The sequence below is a fragment of the Mesoplodon mirus genome, assembly GCF_964341445.2.
Source record: "Mesoplodon mirus genome assembly, chromosome: 2".
NCBI classification, from domain to species: domain Eukaryota; kingdom Metazoa; phylum Chordata; class Mammalia; order Artiodactyla; family Ziphiidae; genus Mesoplodon; species Mesoplodon mirus.
Window position 1 is genome coordinate 31512332 of NC_138977.1, and position 16416 is coordinate 31528747.

The following is a 16416-nucleotide window of genomic DNA, read 5'->3' on the forward strand; positions in this document are numbered from 1 at the left end:
TCCCTACATGGAGAGAGGCTCCTTGCTCCGCTGGAGAATCTTGCCACTGCCCTAGAATATTGCTTACCCTCTCTCTCCAGAGATCTGTTTATCAGGAGATGTCTGTTTGACAGTTAATTGTATATCCATCTGAAACACTCTGCAAGGAGCCGTGGAAGTCCTCCTTGGTAGGTCCTGCCCCAGGGATGCTCTGTATTGAAGAAGGTAGCGTTCAGCTGCTGACATTCCTATGTGGTCTGAACTTTGAGCTGGGTCCACGTGAGATTTATTGCAGTGTGTGTGAAGGAGTCTTGGATTAGTTATTTTCCACCTGAACTAATTTTGTGTAGGATTAGAGAGATCATGGATTAAACCGTCCCAAAGTCCTCCTACTATCTATCATTCACTAAATCCAATTGAGGTGTCTTTGTGCATTAAAAAAAATCTGTTAAGGGCTTCCCTGGTGCTGCAGTGGTTGAGAGTCTGCCTGCCGATGCAGGGGACACGGGTTCGTGCCCCGGTCCGGGAAGATCCCACATGCCGCAGAGTGGCTGGGCCCGTGAGCCCTGGCCCCTGAGCCTGCGCGTCTGGAGCCTGTGCTCCGCAACGGGAGAGGCCACAACAGTGAGAGGCCTGCGTACCGCAAAAAACAAAACAAACCACTATAATGCCCTAGTTGTACTATTTGACAACTTATATTAACATATACTTTAATACACTGACATTGGGGCACTAGTAGATTAGAAAATATAATGAACGAAGCAGATACTTGCCCCTGAATGGAATCTCCACAAAGGCAACCGCTACAAGCAGAGATGATACAGAACACTGCATTGACGACAGATTTCATGAGCGCAGCTACAGGTAACAGGGTTTTCCAAATGGATGTGAGTTCTTGCTGAAATCCTAAACCTTACAAAAGTAAAATCTTGCCTCAGTTTATATACAACAGTGGCATTCCTGGAAAATTCAGCGTATAGTAAGCTCATGAGAGAAATGTGTTGTGCTTGTATGTAACGCAAAATTAAATTCTCAGCTTAGATCATTATAAACTAAGGCTTTCACCCACCTGAATGTCAGCAGGATATTTGTGAGTCACACGGGAGGTGGGATAACTCCTCATTCCGGGGTGCCCTGCACGTGACAAGATGTTCTCCTATCACCCTCAGCCCCTGCCCACACTGTGCCAGGAGCTCTCGCCCATCACCATGCTCACCAAAGAGGCTCTACGTTTCCCAAACAGCCCTGCTGAGGGTCACTGACATATACAGTGGGCTTGTGTCAGCATGAATTACTGGAAATGAGACGTCTAAGTCTGATTGAACGTAACAAACAAATCATAGGCAGTACCAGGAAAATGTTCAAGATAAATTCAGAAGGTTTATTGCACCAAATGCCACATAAAAATGGATCAAAATGATATGTGAACAAGTTTGAAGAAAAAAATTTCCATACATTGACATTGATATCTATTTAACTGATCAAAAACATAAAGTCCTACCAATTTGTCTTAATGGAACTTCAGTAGTAACAAATCAATCCCAGAATTTTCTCCTTTTTAAACACCACTTAAATTTAAGCACATTGCAATCTTGCTTTCAAGATATACGGTTCACCAAAGATGGACATTTAAAAATTAACATTCAGACGGGGCTGCTTGATTTAGGCAAACAGTATATTAAAAGGTCCCCTCCCCCAAAGCACAAGAGAAAACAAATGGTTCACATTTACCAAGAAGCTAAAGACTTTTTCAGTTTATTGGTGAAAGTATGCATGAACAAAATACTTTCAAAAGTATGTGTTAGTGGAAAAATCCAGATATTTAAAAGAACCGTGGGGTCACTTTATATTCTTTATTTTTATGTACAACCAACTCTAGTGAGGAACCTAAAAAGCTACAGGCTGAATTTTATAAAATCTCAGGACCTAATTCGAAGGGCCTAAACAACAGTTTAGTATCGTTTAGCAGGCAGGGATTTTCCTCCCTCGAAAAAAGTTAACTTTGAAAAATATGGAAAGTTTAAAAAGTTGTGATGTGTAAACGGCAGTTCCATGGGATGTGAAAAGTTTGGAGTTACTTTCATTAAAAAACACACTTCAGAAAAATGGATTGAAGCCTGTACAAAAAGCTATTTAACACTGATAAAAATAAAATACTTTGGAATTATGCACAAGTATGGAAGCTACATTTTAAGTTTTCATTGTCATGTTTAAACGTACACAATGATCTTTACATTCATATCACCCGTCAGTCTATGAAAAATAAAACCGCGACATGCTAGAGAGAGGCCCATCACGGTCACGCGGGCACACACCGCTCTATCCTGCTTCCCAGCTTGCGTGGAAAAGCAAGATGCTACAAAAGGTGCACTCAACAGGTAAGACGTCAAAGTTGAAGAAACCCTAAAGGTGGAATCCTGTCAACTGAGGTAGTTTTCTCTATTTTTCCTTTTTTTTTTTTTTCTTTTTTTTTACTTTTGTTTCTTTTCTTGAGGTGGGCCTGGGCGAGGGCAGGTCCCTTCCTTGCCTCTTGGGCTAAGACAGACCCAGGCCACCAGGTGGGGTCCGGTGTGTGTCTCAACACAGTTCCATGAGATTCTTTTCCGCTTTTGGGAGGAGGCTGAGTTTAGGAGAGAGCACAGGTGGATGTTCTCCAGGGGAGGGTATATGAACGAGCAGCAACATCCCTGGTCTGCTGTGCAGGCGGCAGCCGTGAGGGTCGGGGCCGCCTAGGGTCCTGAGTGCTTTTCCTCTGTCACCTTCTCCCGGGGGAGACAGGGGACAGGAGATGCAGAGGCAAAGCCAGTTTCCTCAGCTTCCAGGGGCTGGGCCGCATCTGTAATGCGTGGAGTTTAGAAATCGGCCATTTAAAGCTCAGCGTCCCCCGGGCCGGGTCTACTGCTCACCGGGCTGCTACGTGCACTGATTTTGTTCCTAGTTATTGTCTGTGAAGCCCTGGAAGGTGAGGGGAGGAGGGATGGGAAGCGCCCAGAACGTGTCAACGAGGAGAAGGAAACCGAGACTGCGGGTGCTCGAAGCCGGTGCACAGAGGGGACACTATGACCTCACTCAGCACGGACGGGGAGAGGGTGGCCAAGGGCGAGGTCCACGACAACCGCCGCGATGCCACGGAGCCAGGGACTTGGAACACCCGTCTCGTGCCAGACATCAGGCAAGAGGAAACAGAAAACGTAGAAAGAATGGACAGCGTCACTTTTATGAGAGAAAGGCATACAATACAAATCCAAGATCTTAAGAGCCTCAACACGCCTCTCTGCATTTCACACCGTAAAAAAAAGGGGGGGCGGAATTCCCTGGGGTCCAGGGGTTAGGGCTCGGTGCTCTCTCCCTGCGGAGGGCCTGAGTTCAGTCCCTGGTCAGGGAACAAAGATGCTACAAGCCGCCAAAAGAAACAAAGATGATTTATTTAAAAAGAGGGGAAGGCTGCCGTTTTGACCTATTCCTAAGAAAGAAAGAACACACCTGTTTTTCTCCATTGGTCCTGCCGCTCTCCTCTTTCAAACAAATAACTCGCGTGCATGTGTCAGAGAGTAAAGACACAGATGTATGTAACTTGGGTTTTGGGATCAGGATTTTATCAAGTAGAAAATATGAAGTCATTTTAACTCCTGAAAGGGAAGTTGTTTCATATTCTTAGGTGCAAAGGCTACATGGAAAGGACCGGCATCAATTCATAAAAGAGAAGGAAATCAGAGCCTGGTTATAACGAACCGACCTCAATATCTGCAGGTGTAACAGTTCTGCTGTACTGGGTCAGCCCCCTGCCTTTTAACCATCCAATGACCAAAGAGGCTTTTCCTTTACCCTGGATGTCAGTACGTCATCTGTTTCACGGTCAGTAAACTAAAGTTAACGTCAACAGAATATGAAGGTCTTTTAAAAAGCAAACTATGCTCATAAATAAACAATGCTTCATTTTGGCAAGTTTTTATACTACGGGGCAGTGAATTTCTGGGAAGCTGTTTTGAAAAGGACATAGGGATTGGAAGGCACAGAGATGATAGTGTAAAAATTCAGCTCATATCTGGATTGTTTATAAACGTTCAAACGAATTCGTTTCATGGGTCTTCCTGCACTCTTGCAGCTTTCGTTTCCCACCAGGACAGCTGGGCCTTTTAAAATATAAATAGTCGTATGTATTAACTAGTATAGGAAGAAGGTGGCTTCCGCTGGAGGAGTTCAGCCACAGAACCACTCGCCAGCTTTCAGAACCAACTTTGGTGAACGGCCCCGCTTAAAAGGCTGCCGAGAGCTGCGAAGCGTCCGGAGAAGCCGGGCGGGGTCGGGCGGAGCTCGCCGCTGCCACGGGACCACACGGGGCCGGGCTGAGGATGCCGCGCCGATTTCTGCCTTGATCGCACCAACGACCCATCCCTGACCTACTCGTGGCTGCATCTCGAACACGGTAAACTGGGACAAGACGGGGAAGCAGCGGGTCCCTGGAGCTCCCGGCCCTCCGTGCTTTGCACCAGACGGTGATGGTGACGCCGCAGCCACCGGAACGGAGGGTGGCACGCGCGGGCTTCACCCGGCCGCTGACCCGGGGTCCCCGCGCTGTCTTCTCAGGACGGCGGGACCCCTCTCCCCAGCTTGGGGAGCTCGCGCTGCAACTGGGAGACGTCTCAGCCCCGCTGCTGGGCCCCGACGTGCTCACGCCATCGCCCGGCCCGGCCCAGCGTGCAGGACTGGCTCCGTCTGCCCTGCCCGGGCCTCGCGGTCCTGGGGAGCGGCCGTCTGTCCTCCCTCCTTCGGCTGAGCGGCTGACCCTTCTTCCACAGAGCAGCTGTCCTGAGCGTCAGCTTATAAGAGTATCTGAGCGACGTACGGAGAGTGAGTGCTGGCGACAGCTGTCAGCAGGGGCAGGTCGTTGGACTCGATCCTGAAGGAGGAGAGAGGAGGGGACGTTGCTTTAAAGCAGCAGGACTTACGGGAAGGGCCCCGGCGCCGGACCCCAGGGCTGCCCGGTCAGCGCCCAGACCCGATGACGGAGTGAACGAGGCGGGGACACGGGAGCCTGTCACGCTCTATTCCCCGCATCCCCGCACGGCCTCTGTGCGAGTCCCCCTCCGGCCAGCCCTCCCGGCCTGCACCCCGAGTCTGCACCGGCTTCACGTTCGTCTCTGGGAACGCATGACGGTGGCAGCGTCTCCAGAACCCCGGAGATTTCTTCAAGGCTGACACGCCCGAGACCCCCAATGAGCACGAGCCCGACACTGACAGGTGAGCATGGGCAGAAGGCCGCGCGGCCTGGAGAAATCAGGACGGTCTTGGCCCTTGAAATAGGTCCTAACGCTCTCCCTTGATTCCCGAAACCACAAATTAAACATATAACCTAAAAAGGGAGCTGGCATGAACTCGTGGAGCTTTCCACGCCTTCTTCAGTAATGCTTCCTCCGGATCTCACCTCAGGGCAGACGGGGGGCCCCCAGCACCTGAGTGCTGCTGGCCTGACCAGGAGGGCCTAAGGAGGGGCTGGAGGGACCCCCACTAACAAGGCGCTGAGGGGCCTGGCGACAAGGAGGTAAATCCACCCTCACCATCCTTCTCGGGGTGCTGCTGGTGGGCACCTGTCAGTCAGGGGCCAGGCAAGCGTCCTGGAAATAAAAGCTGCACATTCCTGCATCGGAACCTGGATGGGGCAGGACTACAGTGAGGCTGGTGAAGAGATCTAAGTAAAAAGTGCAGAAGCAAATGCCTCGGGGCTTCCCTGGTGGCGCAGTGATTGAGAGTCCGCCTGCCGATGCAGGGGACGCGGGTTCGTGCCCTGGTCCCGGAAGATCCCACATGCCGCGGAGCGGCTGGGCCCGTGAGCCGTGGCCGCTGAGCCTGCGCGTCCGGAGCCTGTGCTCCGCAACGGGAGAGGCCGCAGCAGTGAGAGGCCAGCATACCGCAAAAAAAAAAAAAAAAATGTCTCAAAAGGGGAGAATATTTTTTAAATGATGTAAGAAAAAAAAAATAGTGACAGGAAACGCTGAGTCAAACAATACAATATAAGTCATATCCTGGGTGTGAAAGATGAAAAGTCTGACAAGAATGCAGAGGCCTGCCTGAGCCTTGAAATAATACTTTGATTGGCAGGCTTAACAGAGAATTTCAGGGTTGACGTTTTATACGCGGTACTTCCTTGCCCCAAACTGGGGCGGCGGTGGGGGGGGAGGTCATCATCACAGGTAAGGGAGACAATGCCTCATCTACACAATGTCTTTTTGTTACTTCTCTGTGGAAAATTAAGCAGAGAGTAAAACACAAGTCAGAATGTCTTTCCCCAGAGAAGTTTGGGCAAAGAGCCTCTGGAAAATGTTATACATTACTGATAACATGCACGCCTCCTCTTCTGATGGGCTCATAATAAAAGGGAGAAGAGTACAGTCACCCCGGGACGTGCACACAGGCCCCCAAGTCCAGGGGAACAGCCTTCCCCCCCCCCAGAAAAAGCAAGGAAAACCCAGCTGCTGCCGCGTGTCTGACAGCTCATGACTCTCACATCTTACTGAAATGACTAGAAATGGGCAGATGGAGTAGGATTACGCTTTTCAACTTTTCAAGGATAAAATAATCCAGGGGGAAGACTAACAAGGTACCGCTAGCTTCAAGGTCTGCATGTGTTTCCGGGTGTGAAACTCCAGTATCAGATACAAGAAACATGCCGTTCACTGGGGAGCCCCAGAGGCTGGACAGGTCAGTGGGTAGAGTGCAGGGGACAGCCCCCCGCAGGGGGATGCTGGCACTCCCCAGAACTCACCCCAGAACGACACTTAATTCTTTCACGTGCACGCGCGTGTGTCCACGAAGATACTCAGACAGCATCTTACTCTTCAGGTACATCTCCTGTAGTCTGTCTTCCAGGTGCATGATGCACTGCAAAGCCAATCACGCTCATGATGAGGGCAAGAACTCAGATCTCTGCCAACGTCTAAGAGTCGCAATTCCCTCGATCCACTTCTAAGTACGCTACTGTAATCTCTTTAAAATATACTTCAAGAATTACAACCCAGCTCAAACCCTACCGTAAGCAGGGATAAGAATAGGTTTTTGTCATCAACAAGGACCCACTGAAAAGCACAGGGAACTCTACTCAATACTCTGATAACCTATATGGAAAAGAATCTGAAAAAGAATAGATACGTGTGTGTACAACCGAATCATTTTGCTGTACACCTGAAATTAACACAACATTGTAAATCAACTGTACTCCAATATAAAATTAAAAAAAAGAAAAAACAAAAAAGAATAGGTTTTTGTAAAACAATAAAGTTTAATTTTTCCAGTGACTGTTAAGATCTTCATATATATTTTCTGGTCTTTCTAAAAAAGCATTTGTTTCTACATAGTTAAAATCATTCTATAAGTACACTTATTTCCTGCTTTCAAAAAACTTTCTAATAATCCTTTTCCCATGCTATTAAAAATTCTTTATCAATATAATTTTTATGACTGATTTTTCAGAATGTGAATTTACCATTACTAAAATCACATAGCCATCTGCAATTTTGTTATACATAATTTTGTAAAGAGCACCTTTCTTGTTGTTTTCCTATATCTCAGATTATTTTGGTGCAATTCATTCCCAGAAGAATGACTGGAACAAGGTTATTCTGAACCTTTTTTTTTTTGCTCTCAAGAGTGTATTGTGACTAGGTCTCTAGTAACAAGGAAGAAAGGGCAATTTTGTTCAGAACATCTCTACCCTTGGAACTGTGTCCAGCTTCGTTTTTAGAGAACAGCAGTCACCTGTGTCTTGCACCAGAGGCAAATGCTTTTGCACTTGGCAGGGAGACCGATCCAGGCAGACCGATCCAGGCAGCTCAGTAAGTCACCTGATGGCTCTGGCAAGGGTCACTCCATCAGACAATATTTTCTTCTAGACCTTTATGCCTGCTATTTTCAAGGTAAAAAGATTAACAGATGCACTTGAAAATGTTGATCTTGACCACCTGGGCTGATCAGTGACATGGAAAAAGTATCCATTCAAGATGCAATCTTTTCCGTCTTTCATTGGCTTAAAATCTTAAGTGCATCGTGTTGTGTGGATGAGTAAGAGTAGGAGTAATAATCAAAGCAAGGAGGATTTCGCCAATTCTTTTGGGGGAAAACGTTCCCCCAGGAAAACAGAGTTAAGTGCGGAAAGGTCTCCTGTTCAGTGTCAGTCCCTTGTGGAGCAAATACAAAGTTTTAGTAAGAGTGTTGTAAAATATTAAAAAGAACATTGACATTACGTTGAATCCTTTATGTTTTAAAATAGTGAATTTACTGTGTTTTCATAGTCCCCAGGAAGACTGTGTGTTGCAGTGCGGAAATAAAACAGAACATTGGTTCATATGGAATGTGCACGGAACTTGCAATCAGGGCAGTTAGAAATTTTTTTAAAAGACTGATTATGAAATTGAACTGTTTCGGGATTCCCCTCCCTCCTTTCTGAGACGGATTTCTTCAACTTTAACTTCTGAACTTTTAAATAGCTACTTTCTCTTTTCGTACTGAAGGTACTAACAGGCCTTTAATCACGTGTTTCATTCGAGTTATTTATGTATGTATGTATGTATGTATGTATGTATGTATGAATGAATGTATGAATGACTGTGTTGGGTCTTCGTTTCTGTGCGTGGCCTTTCTCTAGTTGTGGCAAGCGGGGGCCACTCTTCATCACGGTGCGCGGGCCTCTCACTGTCGCGGCCTCTCTTGTTGCGGAGCACAGGCTCCAGACGTGCAGGCTCAGTAGTTGTGGCTCACGGGCCCAGTTGCTCCACGGCATGTGGGATCCTCCTGGACTGGGGCACGAATCCGTGTCCCCTGCATTGGCAGGCAGATTCTCAACCACTGCACCACCAGGGAAGCCCCTCGAGTGACTTTTAAGGAGAATTTTAAACTGCAGATGAAATGTTCTTTGATCCTGATTTTGTCAAGTCATTCATATTATTAAGTGGTTGTACATGTAACTTACGTCTAAGTGAAGTAAAAAAAAATTAACTGTGGTAATTTACTGCTGGGATAACTAAGATAGCAAACGTAGCAAGAGATATGGAGTATAGAACAAAATATAAAAGTTTGGTAAATATAACAGTAAAAAACTGTACAATCAACTATATCTCTCTTCCCTTACAGAAAAGCAGACTTCAGCCTCTAAATCAGCCTGATGCAAGTTGCTACTAGAAGGAGAAACCGCCTGCAAATGTAGAACAAGAATCAGGTTGTAATATGCCACAGGTGGTGCCTTCTGTGTTACCCCTGAGAACAGGGCTCCTACAGTTTAAAGCCCAAATAAAGGTTTCGGTGAAGAGGTGGTGTCAGTCTTTAAAGCCATGAACACTGTTCACGCAACTGGTTCTCACTAACAGTTACCCTAATAGTAGCTGTTTCCCGAGTGTGTATATCATCCACCACTTCAAGTGCTCCACCTGAATTACCTCACGTAATTTTTATAACCAGACAGGTTCTGCTGTGCCCCAGCTTCGACAAGGCACACGATTCAGAAGCAGAGAAGCCTGGGTCTGAGTGCAGGCCACTGAAAGCCCACGGACTGGCCACTACTGTCCGCTGGCTGCCAGGGCATCTCATCTCGCCTGAGCTTGGACAGGTAGAAAGCAGCACCTTGGAGGATTCTCACACATGCTTGTTGCCTAGGTACCATCTTCACTTTGCAGAGGAGAAAGCTGCGGCCCTGAGATGCCCGACGAACCAACGGCAAAGCCTGGACGTGACCCCCATGATGTCCAGTGGTGCCCCGTGATGCTGTGCTGCCCCCTGAGGTGACAGCCAGTGTTTCACAGCACCTCCTCCAAGGACAAAGGAGTCCTGACCTTCCGAGGAGTGTGGTGCACCTGCAGATCCGGTCGCAAGAACTCAGGGGAATACCCTCCATGAGCAATCAGGGAGGTGGCTCATATTCAGCCTCCTACTTGGTTGTCAACAGCTCTGTATCTTGTGCGGAGGCCGGAGGCTGGAGGGGAGATGCTGTTTGGTTTGGGGCTGACGGAGGGGGAGTCCAGAAGGCTGGTGAGCTCATCCCAGCTGCAGCCCCACCAACTCGCGGGGCTCTGTCCTGTATGTGCCCTTCAGCTGTGCTTCTGCTCCGGAAACCTTGCTCCCTTCCTTGCTAAGTGTATTTTCTCTCGATCTCTCTGCACGCAGACACACAGACACACACACACACAGGAATTTGTTTTGCATATTATTCCAGGGACTCAGGGAGGGCAGCTGATCATTTTCTCGGAGTTTAGGGGGTCTGTCTGCTGTTTGTATTTAATGTAACGTTATCAAAGGGACTTGAAAATCCCATTCGAAAAGGAACAATTGATACCATCCCCTATGGCTATGGTGCTTCAACATTTTAAGTGTTTACACGAACTATATTCTGTTTATCCATAACAACTTGGGGAGGATGGTCCCTGAACAGATGGAACTAGTCCCTTCGGAAGCTGGCTGGCTTGCATTTGACCTGATGGCGGGAAAACCAATGAGTCCCCCAAAGGAGGATTTTAAATTTCCCTTTATGCTCGATTCCTGCCCCCATACCTTACCTGTTTCTCCATGTAACTTGTTCAAAAAGATTGTGTCACTCTGTGCTGTCTCCAGAAGGACTATTGCTACTGAATCCAGCCCGTGTGCTGGTTTTGTGTCACACGCTCTGTTTTCACTGATGCTAACATCCAGTTAGACTAAAATCAATACACGGGAATTCGTGACTTTATAACCACAATGCTGCGGAAAATGCTTTCTTAGCTCATCTCTCTGATGGTCTGAGAACGATACTTACAAAGTCGGCGGGGAGGTGAAGCCTATAAAGCTGCAGAATGGACTGAAGTAAGCTGGACACCTGGCTTGAGACCAGGACGTCCTGGCCGAGTTTCGTGCTGTCCACCGCCTTCCTCTGACTTGTGGCCACCTGGACGCTCCACTTGTCCGTGTCTGCAATGATGCACACGGCCTCGGCGATGGGCTCGTCGAGCACGGGGTGCTGCGGGACAGACACACAGGGTCAACTCTTCACCATGCTTCCGGTGACATCGGAACGTCCAGAACTTTCTGTGCAGTGTCAGACTCAGGGGCAGAGGTGATGGCGGGAGCCCCGAGCCCTACAGGGACCCGAACTGGGGTGTCATCCCATAGTCATTTAAATGTTAACTTGACCAAACTGCACCCGGTCATTTTTTCCTTTCTGCACCCAGGGGGCACACTATAAACAACATCTAACATGCAGAGGTAAGCAAAAAGGCCTGTGACCTCCCTACATCCCAGGACATTAAAGCCCGTTTCCTTCCAGAAGACTGCACTCTCCTTTTATGCTTTTTATTTTTATTTATTTATTTTTTTCCCACAAGTCTTGTGGGATCGTAGTTCCCTGAACTGGGATGGAACCCGGGCCCCCTGCAGTGGAAGCGTGGAGTCTTAACTACTGGACCACCAGGGAAGTCTCTGCACTCTCCTTTTAAAATGGAGACGGTCAGAAAAAGGTGTAGGAGTGTACTGCCAATTTTCCCATCACAAGGTTTGGCAGGGTAACTTAACAGTCCCTGAAGGGTATAGCTTTAATCATGAGGCAATATTTATTCAGAAACCATGTGCTACATGCATAAATCAACTCCAGGACAACTGAAATCAGACGGGGCTAGGGAGCTGTGTACTGAGATGAGGCCAAACGCACAAGTGTGGCTACTGATGAACGTACTTACAATACCAAATCCTCAGTAACTGGGCAGTGATGGATGGAGCAGGTTAACTAGGAAATGTGCCACGGGGCAAACAGGGTGAACACTGACACAGTCCAGGAAAACGGCCCACAAGAGGCACGTGAAAAGACGCTCAGCATCACTAATTATTAGAGAAATGCAAATCAAGATTACAATGAGGTATCACCTCACGCTGGTCAGAATGGCCATCATCAAAAAGTCTACAAACGATAAACACTGGAGAGGGTGTGGAGGAAAGGGAACCCTGCTGCACTGTTGGTGGGAATGTAAACTGGTACAACCACTATGGAGAACAGTATGGAGGTTCCTTAAAAAACTAAAAACACAGCTACCATATGACCCAGCAATCCCACTCTTGGGCTTATAACCAGAGAAAACCATAATTCGAAAGGATGCATGCACCTCGATGTTCACTGCAGCACTATTTACAATAGCCAGGACATGGAAGCAGCCTAAGTGTCCATCGACAGAGGAATGGATAAAGAAGATGTGGTACATATATACAATGGAATATTACTCAGCCATAAAAAGAATGAAATAATGCCATTTGCAGAAACATGGATGGACCCAGAGATTGTCATACAGAGTGAAGTCAGAGAAAGACAAATATCGTATGATATCACTTATATGTGGAATAGAAAAAAAACGGTACAAATGAACTTATTTACAAAACAGAAATAGAGTCACAGATGTAGAAAACAAACTTATGGTTACGGGGCGGGGGGAAGGGGGAGGGATACATTGGGCGATTGGGGTACATATACACACTGCTACATATAAAATAGATAACTAATAAGTACCTACAGCACAGGGAACTCTATTCAATGCTCTGTAATGACCTGTATGGGAAAAGAATCTAAAAAAGAGTGGATCTATATATACGTATAACTGATTCACTTTGCTGCACAGCAGAAACTAACACAAATTGTAAATCAACTATACTCCCCAAAAATTAATTAAAAAAAGAAAAATGGCCTAAAAAATTGAATTTCTCAAAACTGATCACGGTATAACTGCTTCACCACCAGCTCCTTTGACACACGTGTTCAGGATCCCACAAGCGTGCAGATCAAGGGCACAACAGGACTGCCCTCTGGCCCCAAACTAGGAGAGAGAAGGGGGGGGGCAGGTACACAGTGAGACGGAGACCGACGGAACGCACCTCGAAGCCAGCGTCCTCGAGCACACCTTTCTGACCCTCAGTCACTGAAGGCAAAGCGGGCCTGGCCTCCTGCCGTCACGCGGTTCCTTCCGCTACCCTGTGGTGGCCCTTCGCTGCTGTGGCTGCTGGGCCAAAGTTCCTCATGCTAGGTGTGTCCTGATGCCCCTTTGGAGAAGGACCTTTCCCGGGCAAATCCTGGAGGCCCCTCCCTCCGTTACAGGGTGGGAACAGGGCCCAAGCTGGGCCAATCAGACTCTCCCTCCTGGCCGCCTGCCTGGAGCAGGCAGCCAGGAGGCCGGGAGCAGCTGGGGTCACCGCACTCCTGCTCGACAAAAGCCACCACGAATACCCACAGCGATTCCTGGTTCCTACACCTCCACAGGCGCCTTGTTTCCTGCCGACCCCAACCCCAGTTCTTCGGTCTCCTTACCATTTCTAAGAAGCCCTGACATCCCTCCGATGAAGTCCCTTCCGGTTAAATCAACAAGAGTCGGTTTCTGTTGCTTGCAGCAAAGAACCCACACAGGTACACGACCTCATCTCGGGTGACCGAGACCTGAGATTTTTAAGACTTAACAGTAGTAGTGGGAAGGCCGATGATAGAAACCCAAATGTTTGCAGTCACGCTGTCCTTTCAACAGGTGATCTGGCTCCCTCATTTGGGGCTTTTTCACTCAACCTTTGTGTTCTTTCTCACAGATGGGGAAATGACTGGTGGGCTGAATGAGAACTTCGGTGAGACCAACATCTTTTTCCTCAACTATATCCAGGATGGAAACTTCCACGTTTTAGAATATTTTTCCCATTGAAAAGAAGAGCAAATCAGGCAAAATCTAGCGGCCCAACATTTATTTAAGCACAGGTTAAACGTGAGAAATAAAGAATATGGCAAAGCAGATTCCTGAATGAATGAAGCCCACTTTCCCAAGGATGGCTCTCACTTTTTAAGACTTGCTCACCAAACAGTCGAAATGCTCACACACACAATGACCCTGAATTCCCACTCTCACCCACAGGCTTTTGTGGCCCCTCAGTCCTACCCTTCTCACACACTCTCCAAAATAGAAAGTAAAGACAGGGCTGCAATGACTTCCCTTTACAAGTTCCTGCACGTTCTTGCTCAATCCGTATGTCATAAATTCACAGCAAGAGGACGATGACGTGCCATCAGTGTACCTGGTCCTTGTGAGCAAAGGAAATGGAAATTTAAAAGATTTGTATTTTGAGCTCAAGTTCCTTCAGTGCTTTGCATTTATCAGAAATTCACAGTGCGCTGGGCATAGCACAAAACAGATCTATAGTGAGACCTTTTTCTTCAAGGGACTTACGTTCCGAAAGTATATATATAACCATTAAAGACCAGAGGCCAACGTACGTACAGTGAGTGGAATGCACGCCAATCCCCTTTCACCTGGACTTCAATCACCTCCCTCTAGCAAGGTGTGGTAACAGGACCCAAGCCAGGCCAATCAGATGCTCCTCCCCTGAGATTTCCCTGTGAGCAGGGGGCCAGGAGGCTGAGAAGGGTTGGGGTAAAAATCTAGCTTTTGTTGGATTGTTTGCAGTAGGTAATTTGGGCCCTAGTTTCCAACTCGGCTCCATTTCCTAAATGATTTCCCCAGCATCGTGACAGGGAAGGGAGCAGTGTGTGGACCCGAAGGAAGCACACAGACAGCAGATTACGGGGCCCCAAAACCACACACAGAGCCCCGCCTTCGGAAGTCAGCCACTGGCACGAGGGCAGCGAGGCTCACTGGGGAAGACATGGGTGGAAGGCTGCCCAGGTCCCAGTGACCCCAGGAGGCTGCAGACCCGGGGGCGTAACAGCAGAGGAGGGACAGAGGACTTGGCTCAGGTGTCTTACGAGGAAGAACGAAACGGGTCAGAGAACCGTGAAAGAATGAGCGTGCGTCAGCCGTTTTTAAATCCCTGGTGGAAACCTGAGCACAGGCCTAGCACACAAGAAGGCTAGGTCGGAAGGTTGGGACAAACGGACAGGAGGTCGAGAGCCCATCCCCTGAAGGAGGGGCTGACTCTTCTCTCCCGGACTCTCAGCTCCTAGCCCAGGACCGGGCCCTCGAGAAAGGGGACAAACGTAAGATGGACCAGGTCAAGCACAGCGGTGACAGGGCAGGGAAGCACATGCAGCCCGAACACAGCATGGTGCCACCATGTGTGCAGGCTCCAGGGACACAGAGAACCACGGAGAGCTGTCAGGGGAGCACCTTAAAAAGGGATTACACAGGGCACGATACTCAGTATACTGTGGCAAACCACAATGGACAAGAGTATGAAAAAGAATATATGTGTGCAGCTGAGTCACTGTGCTGCACAGAAGAAATTAACACTGTAAATCAACTCTACTTCAATGAAATTAAAAAAAAAAGAATTACACATCCTCGGACTCCTAAATATCTAAAAAGTAATTCCCTGAACACACCCCAATTGCCTCTAAGTACACCATCTAGTAGTTACTTATTTCCTGAAGAATAAACACTTTTAAAAGGAAAATGGAAATAGAGGGAAACGTAAACAGTCAAGAAAAAGAAATGAATCCTGGAGAGAGATAAAAAATGTAAATAGTCAAGAAAATGACTGGAGAGAGATAAAATATGTGTATAACTTAGATTAAGTTATAATTTAAGGGGCACCAGGGTGACTGCCTGCCCAGCTCTGATCTGATTTAAACTTCTCTAAGGCCAGAGAACTGAAGCTTAAGTTCTGGTGATTCTGGAGATTTCTGATACATATCTTCCCAAAAGAAACACAACCCCACTAAAGACAGGGCAGTTTAACCGTATCATGGTGTGGCTTATTAGTCAATGTCTAAGCTTTTAGAATTTAAAGAACTCCATGATCCAGAAGACCATGCCTGGATTATCAAAGGAACACTCACCCACACACGCCCTCTGCCCTGCCTGGTATTCAATGGAAAATTCCTCTTAGAAAAGGCTCTACTTTTTAAAATAAATTTATTTATTTTATTTTTACTTTTGGCTGCACTGGGTCTTCATTGCTGCACGTGGGCTTTCTCTAGTTGTGGCGAGCGGGGGCTACTCTTTGTTGTGGTGTGCGGGCTTCTCACTGCAGTGGCTTCTCTTGTTGCAAAGCACGGGCTCTAGGCGCGCAGGCTTCAGTAGTTGTGGCATGTGGGCTCAGTAGTTGTGGCTCACGGGCTCTAGAGTGCAGGCTCAGTAGTTGTGGTGCACAGGCCTAGTTGCTCCACGGCATGTGGGATCTTCCCGGACCAGGGCTCGAACCCGTGTCCCCTGCATTGGCAGGCGGATTCTTAACCACTGCGCCACCAGGGAAGTCCAAAGGCTCTTTAAGGCATATAGAGAACCACAATAAACAAAGGAAACACTGAATTATATGATGCTGCTTCTTATTATTTTTCCTTATGAGCCATATCTTAACTGTAGAAGTAATTAACAGCGAAATCTGTCAGGCGGGTCTCTTAAGTTCATGATTTTATCAACTTCACGTACACACCAGGGTACACACAAATACAGACACTTATCAGTACCAACATACATGGCTCAGTGCTTTTGAGAAATTAAGTACTTT

The 16416-nt window shown here is 47.6% G+C and overlaps 1 protein-coding gene across 5 annotated transcripts in view; it reads right to left on the reverse strand.

Moving 5' to 3' along the window:
- Positions 1–1339: 1339 nt before the first annotated feature.
- FNIP2 (folliculin interacting protein 2) overlaps positions 1340–16416 on the reverse strand; it is a 121323-nt gene continuing 106246 nt past the window's right edge. For all 5 annotated transcript variants that reach the window (XM_082605868.1, XM_082605866.1, XM_082605867.1 and 2 more), the window contains 3 exons: positions 10754–10954; positions 6743–6858; positions 1340–4879 (listed from right to left, as the gene is read on the reverse strand). In XM_082605868.1, coding sequence (XP_082461994.1) covers positions 4801–4879; positions 6743–6858; positions 10754–10954 — 396 coding nt within the window. In that variant the 3' untranslated portion in view covers positions 1340–4800. The remainder of the gene's footprint in view (positions 4880–6742; positions 6859–10753; positions 10955–16416) is intronic.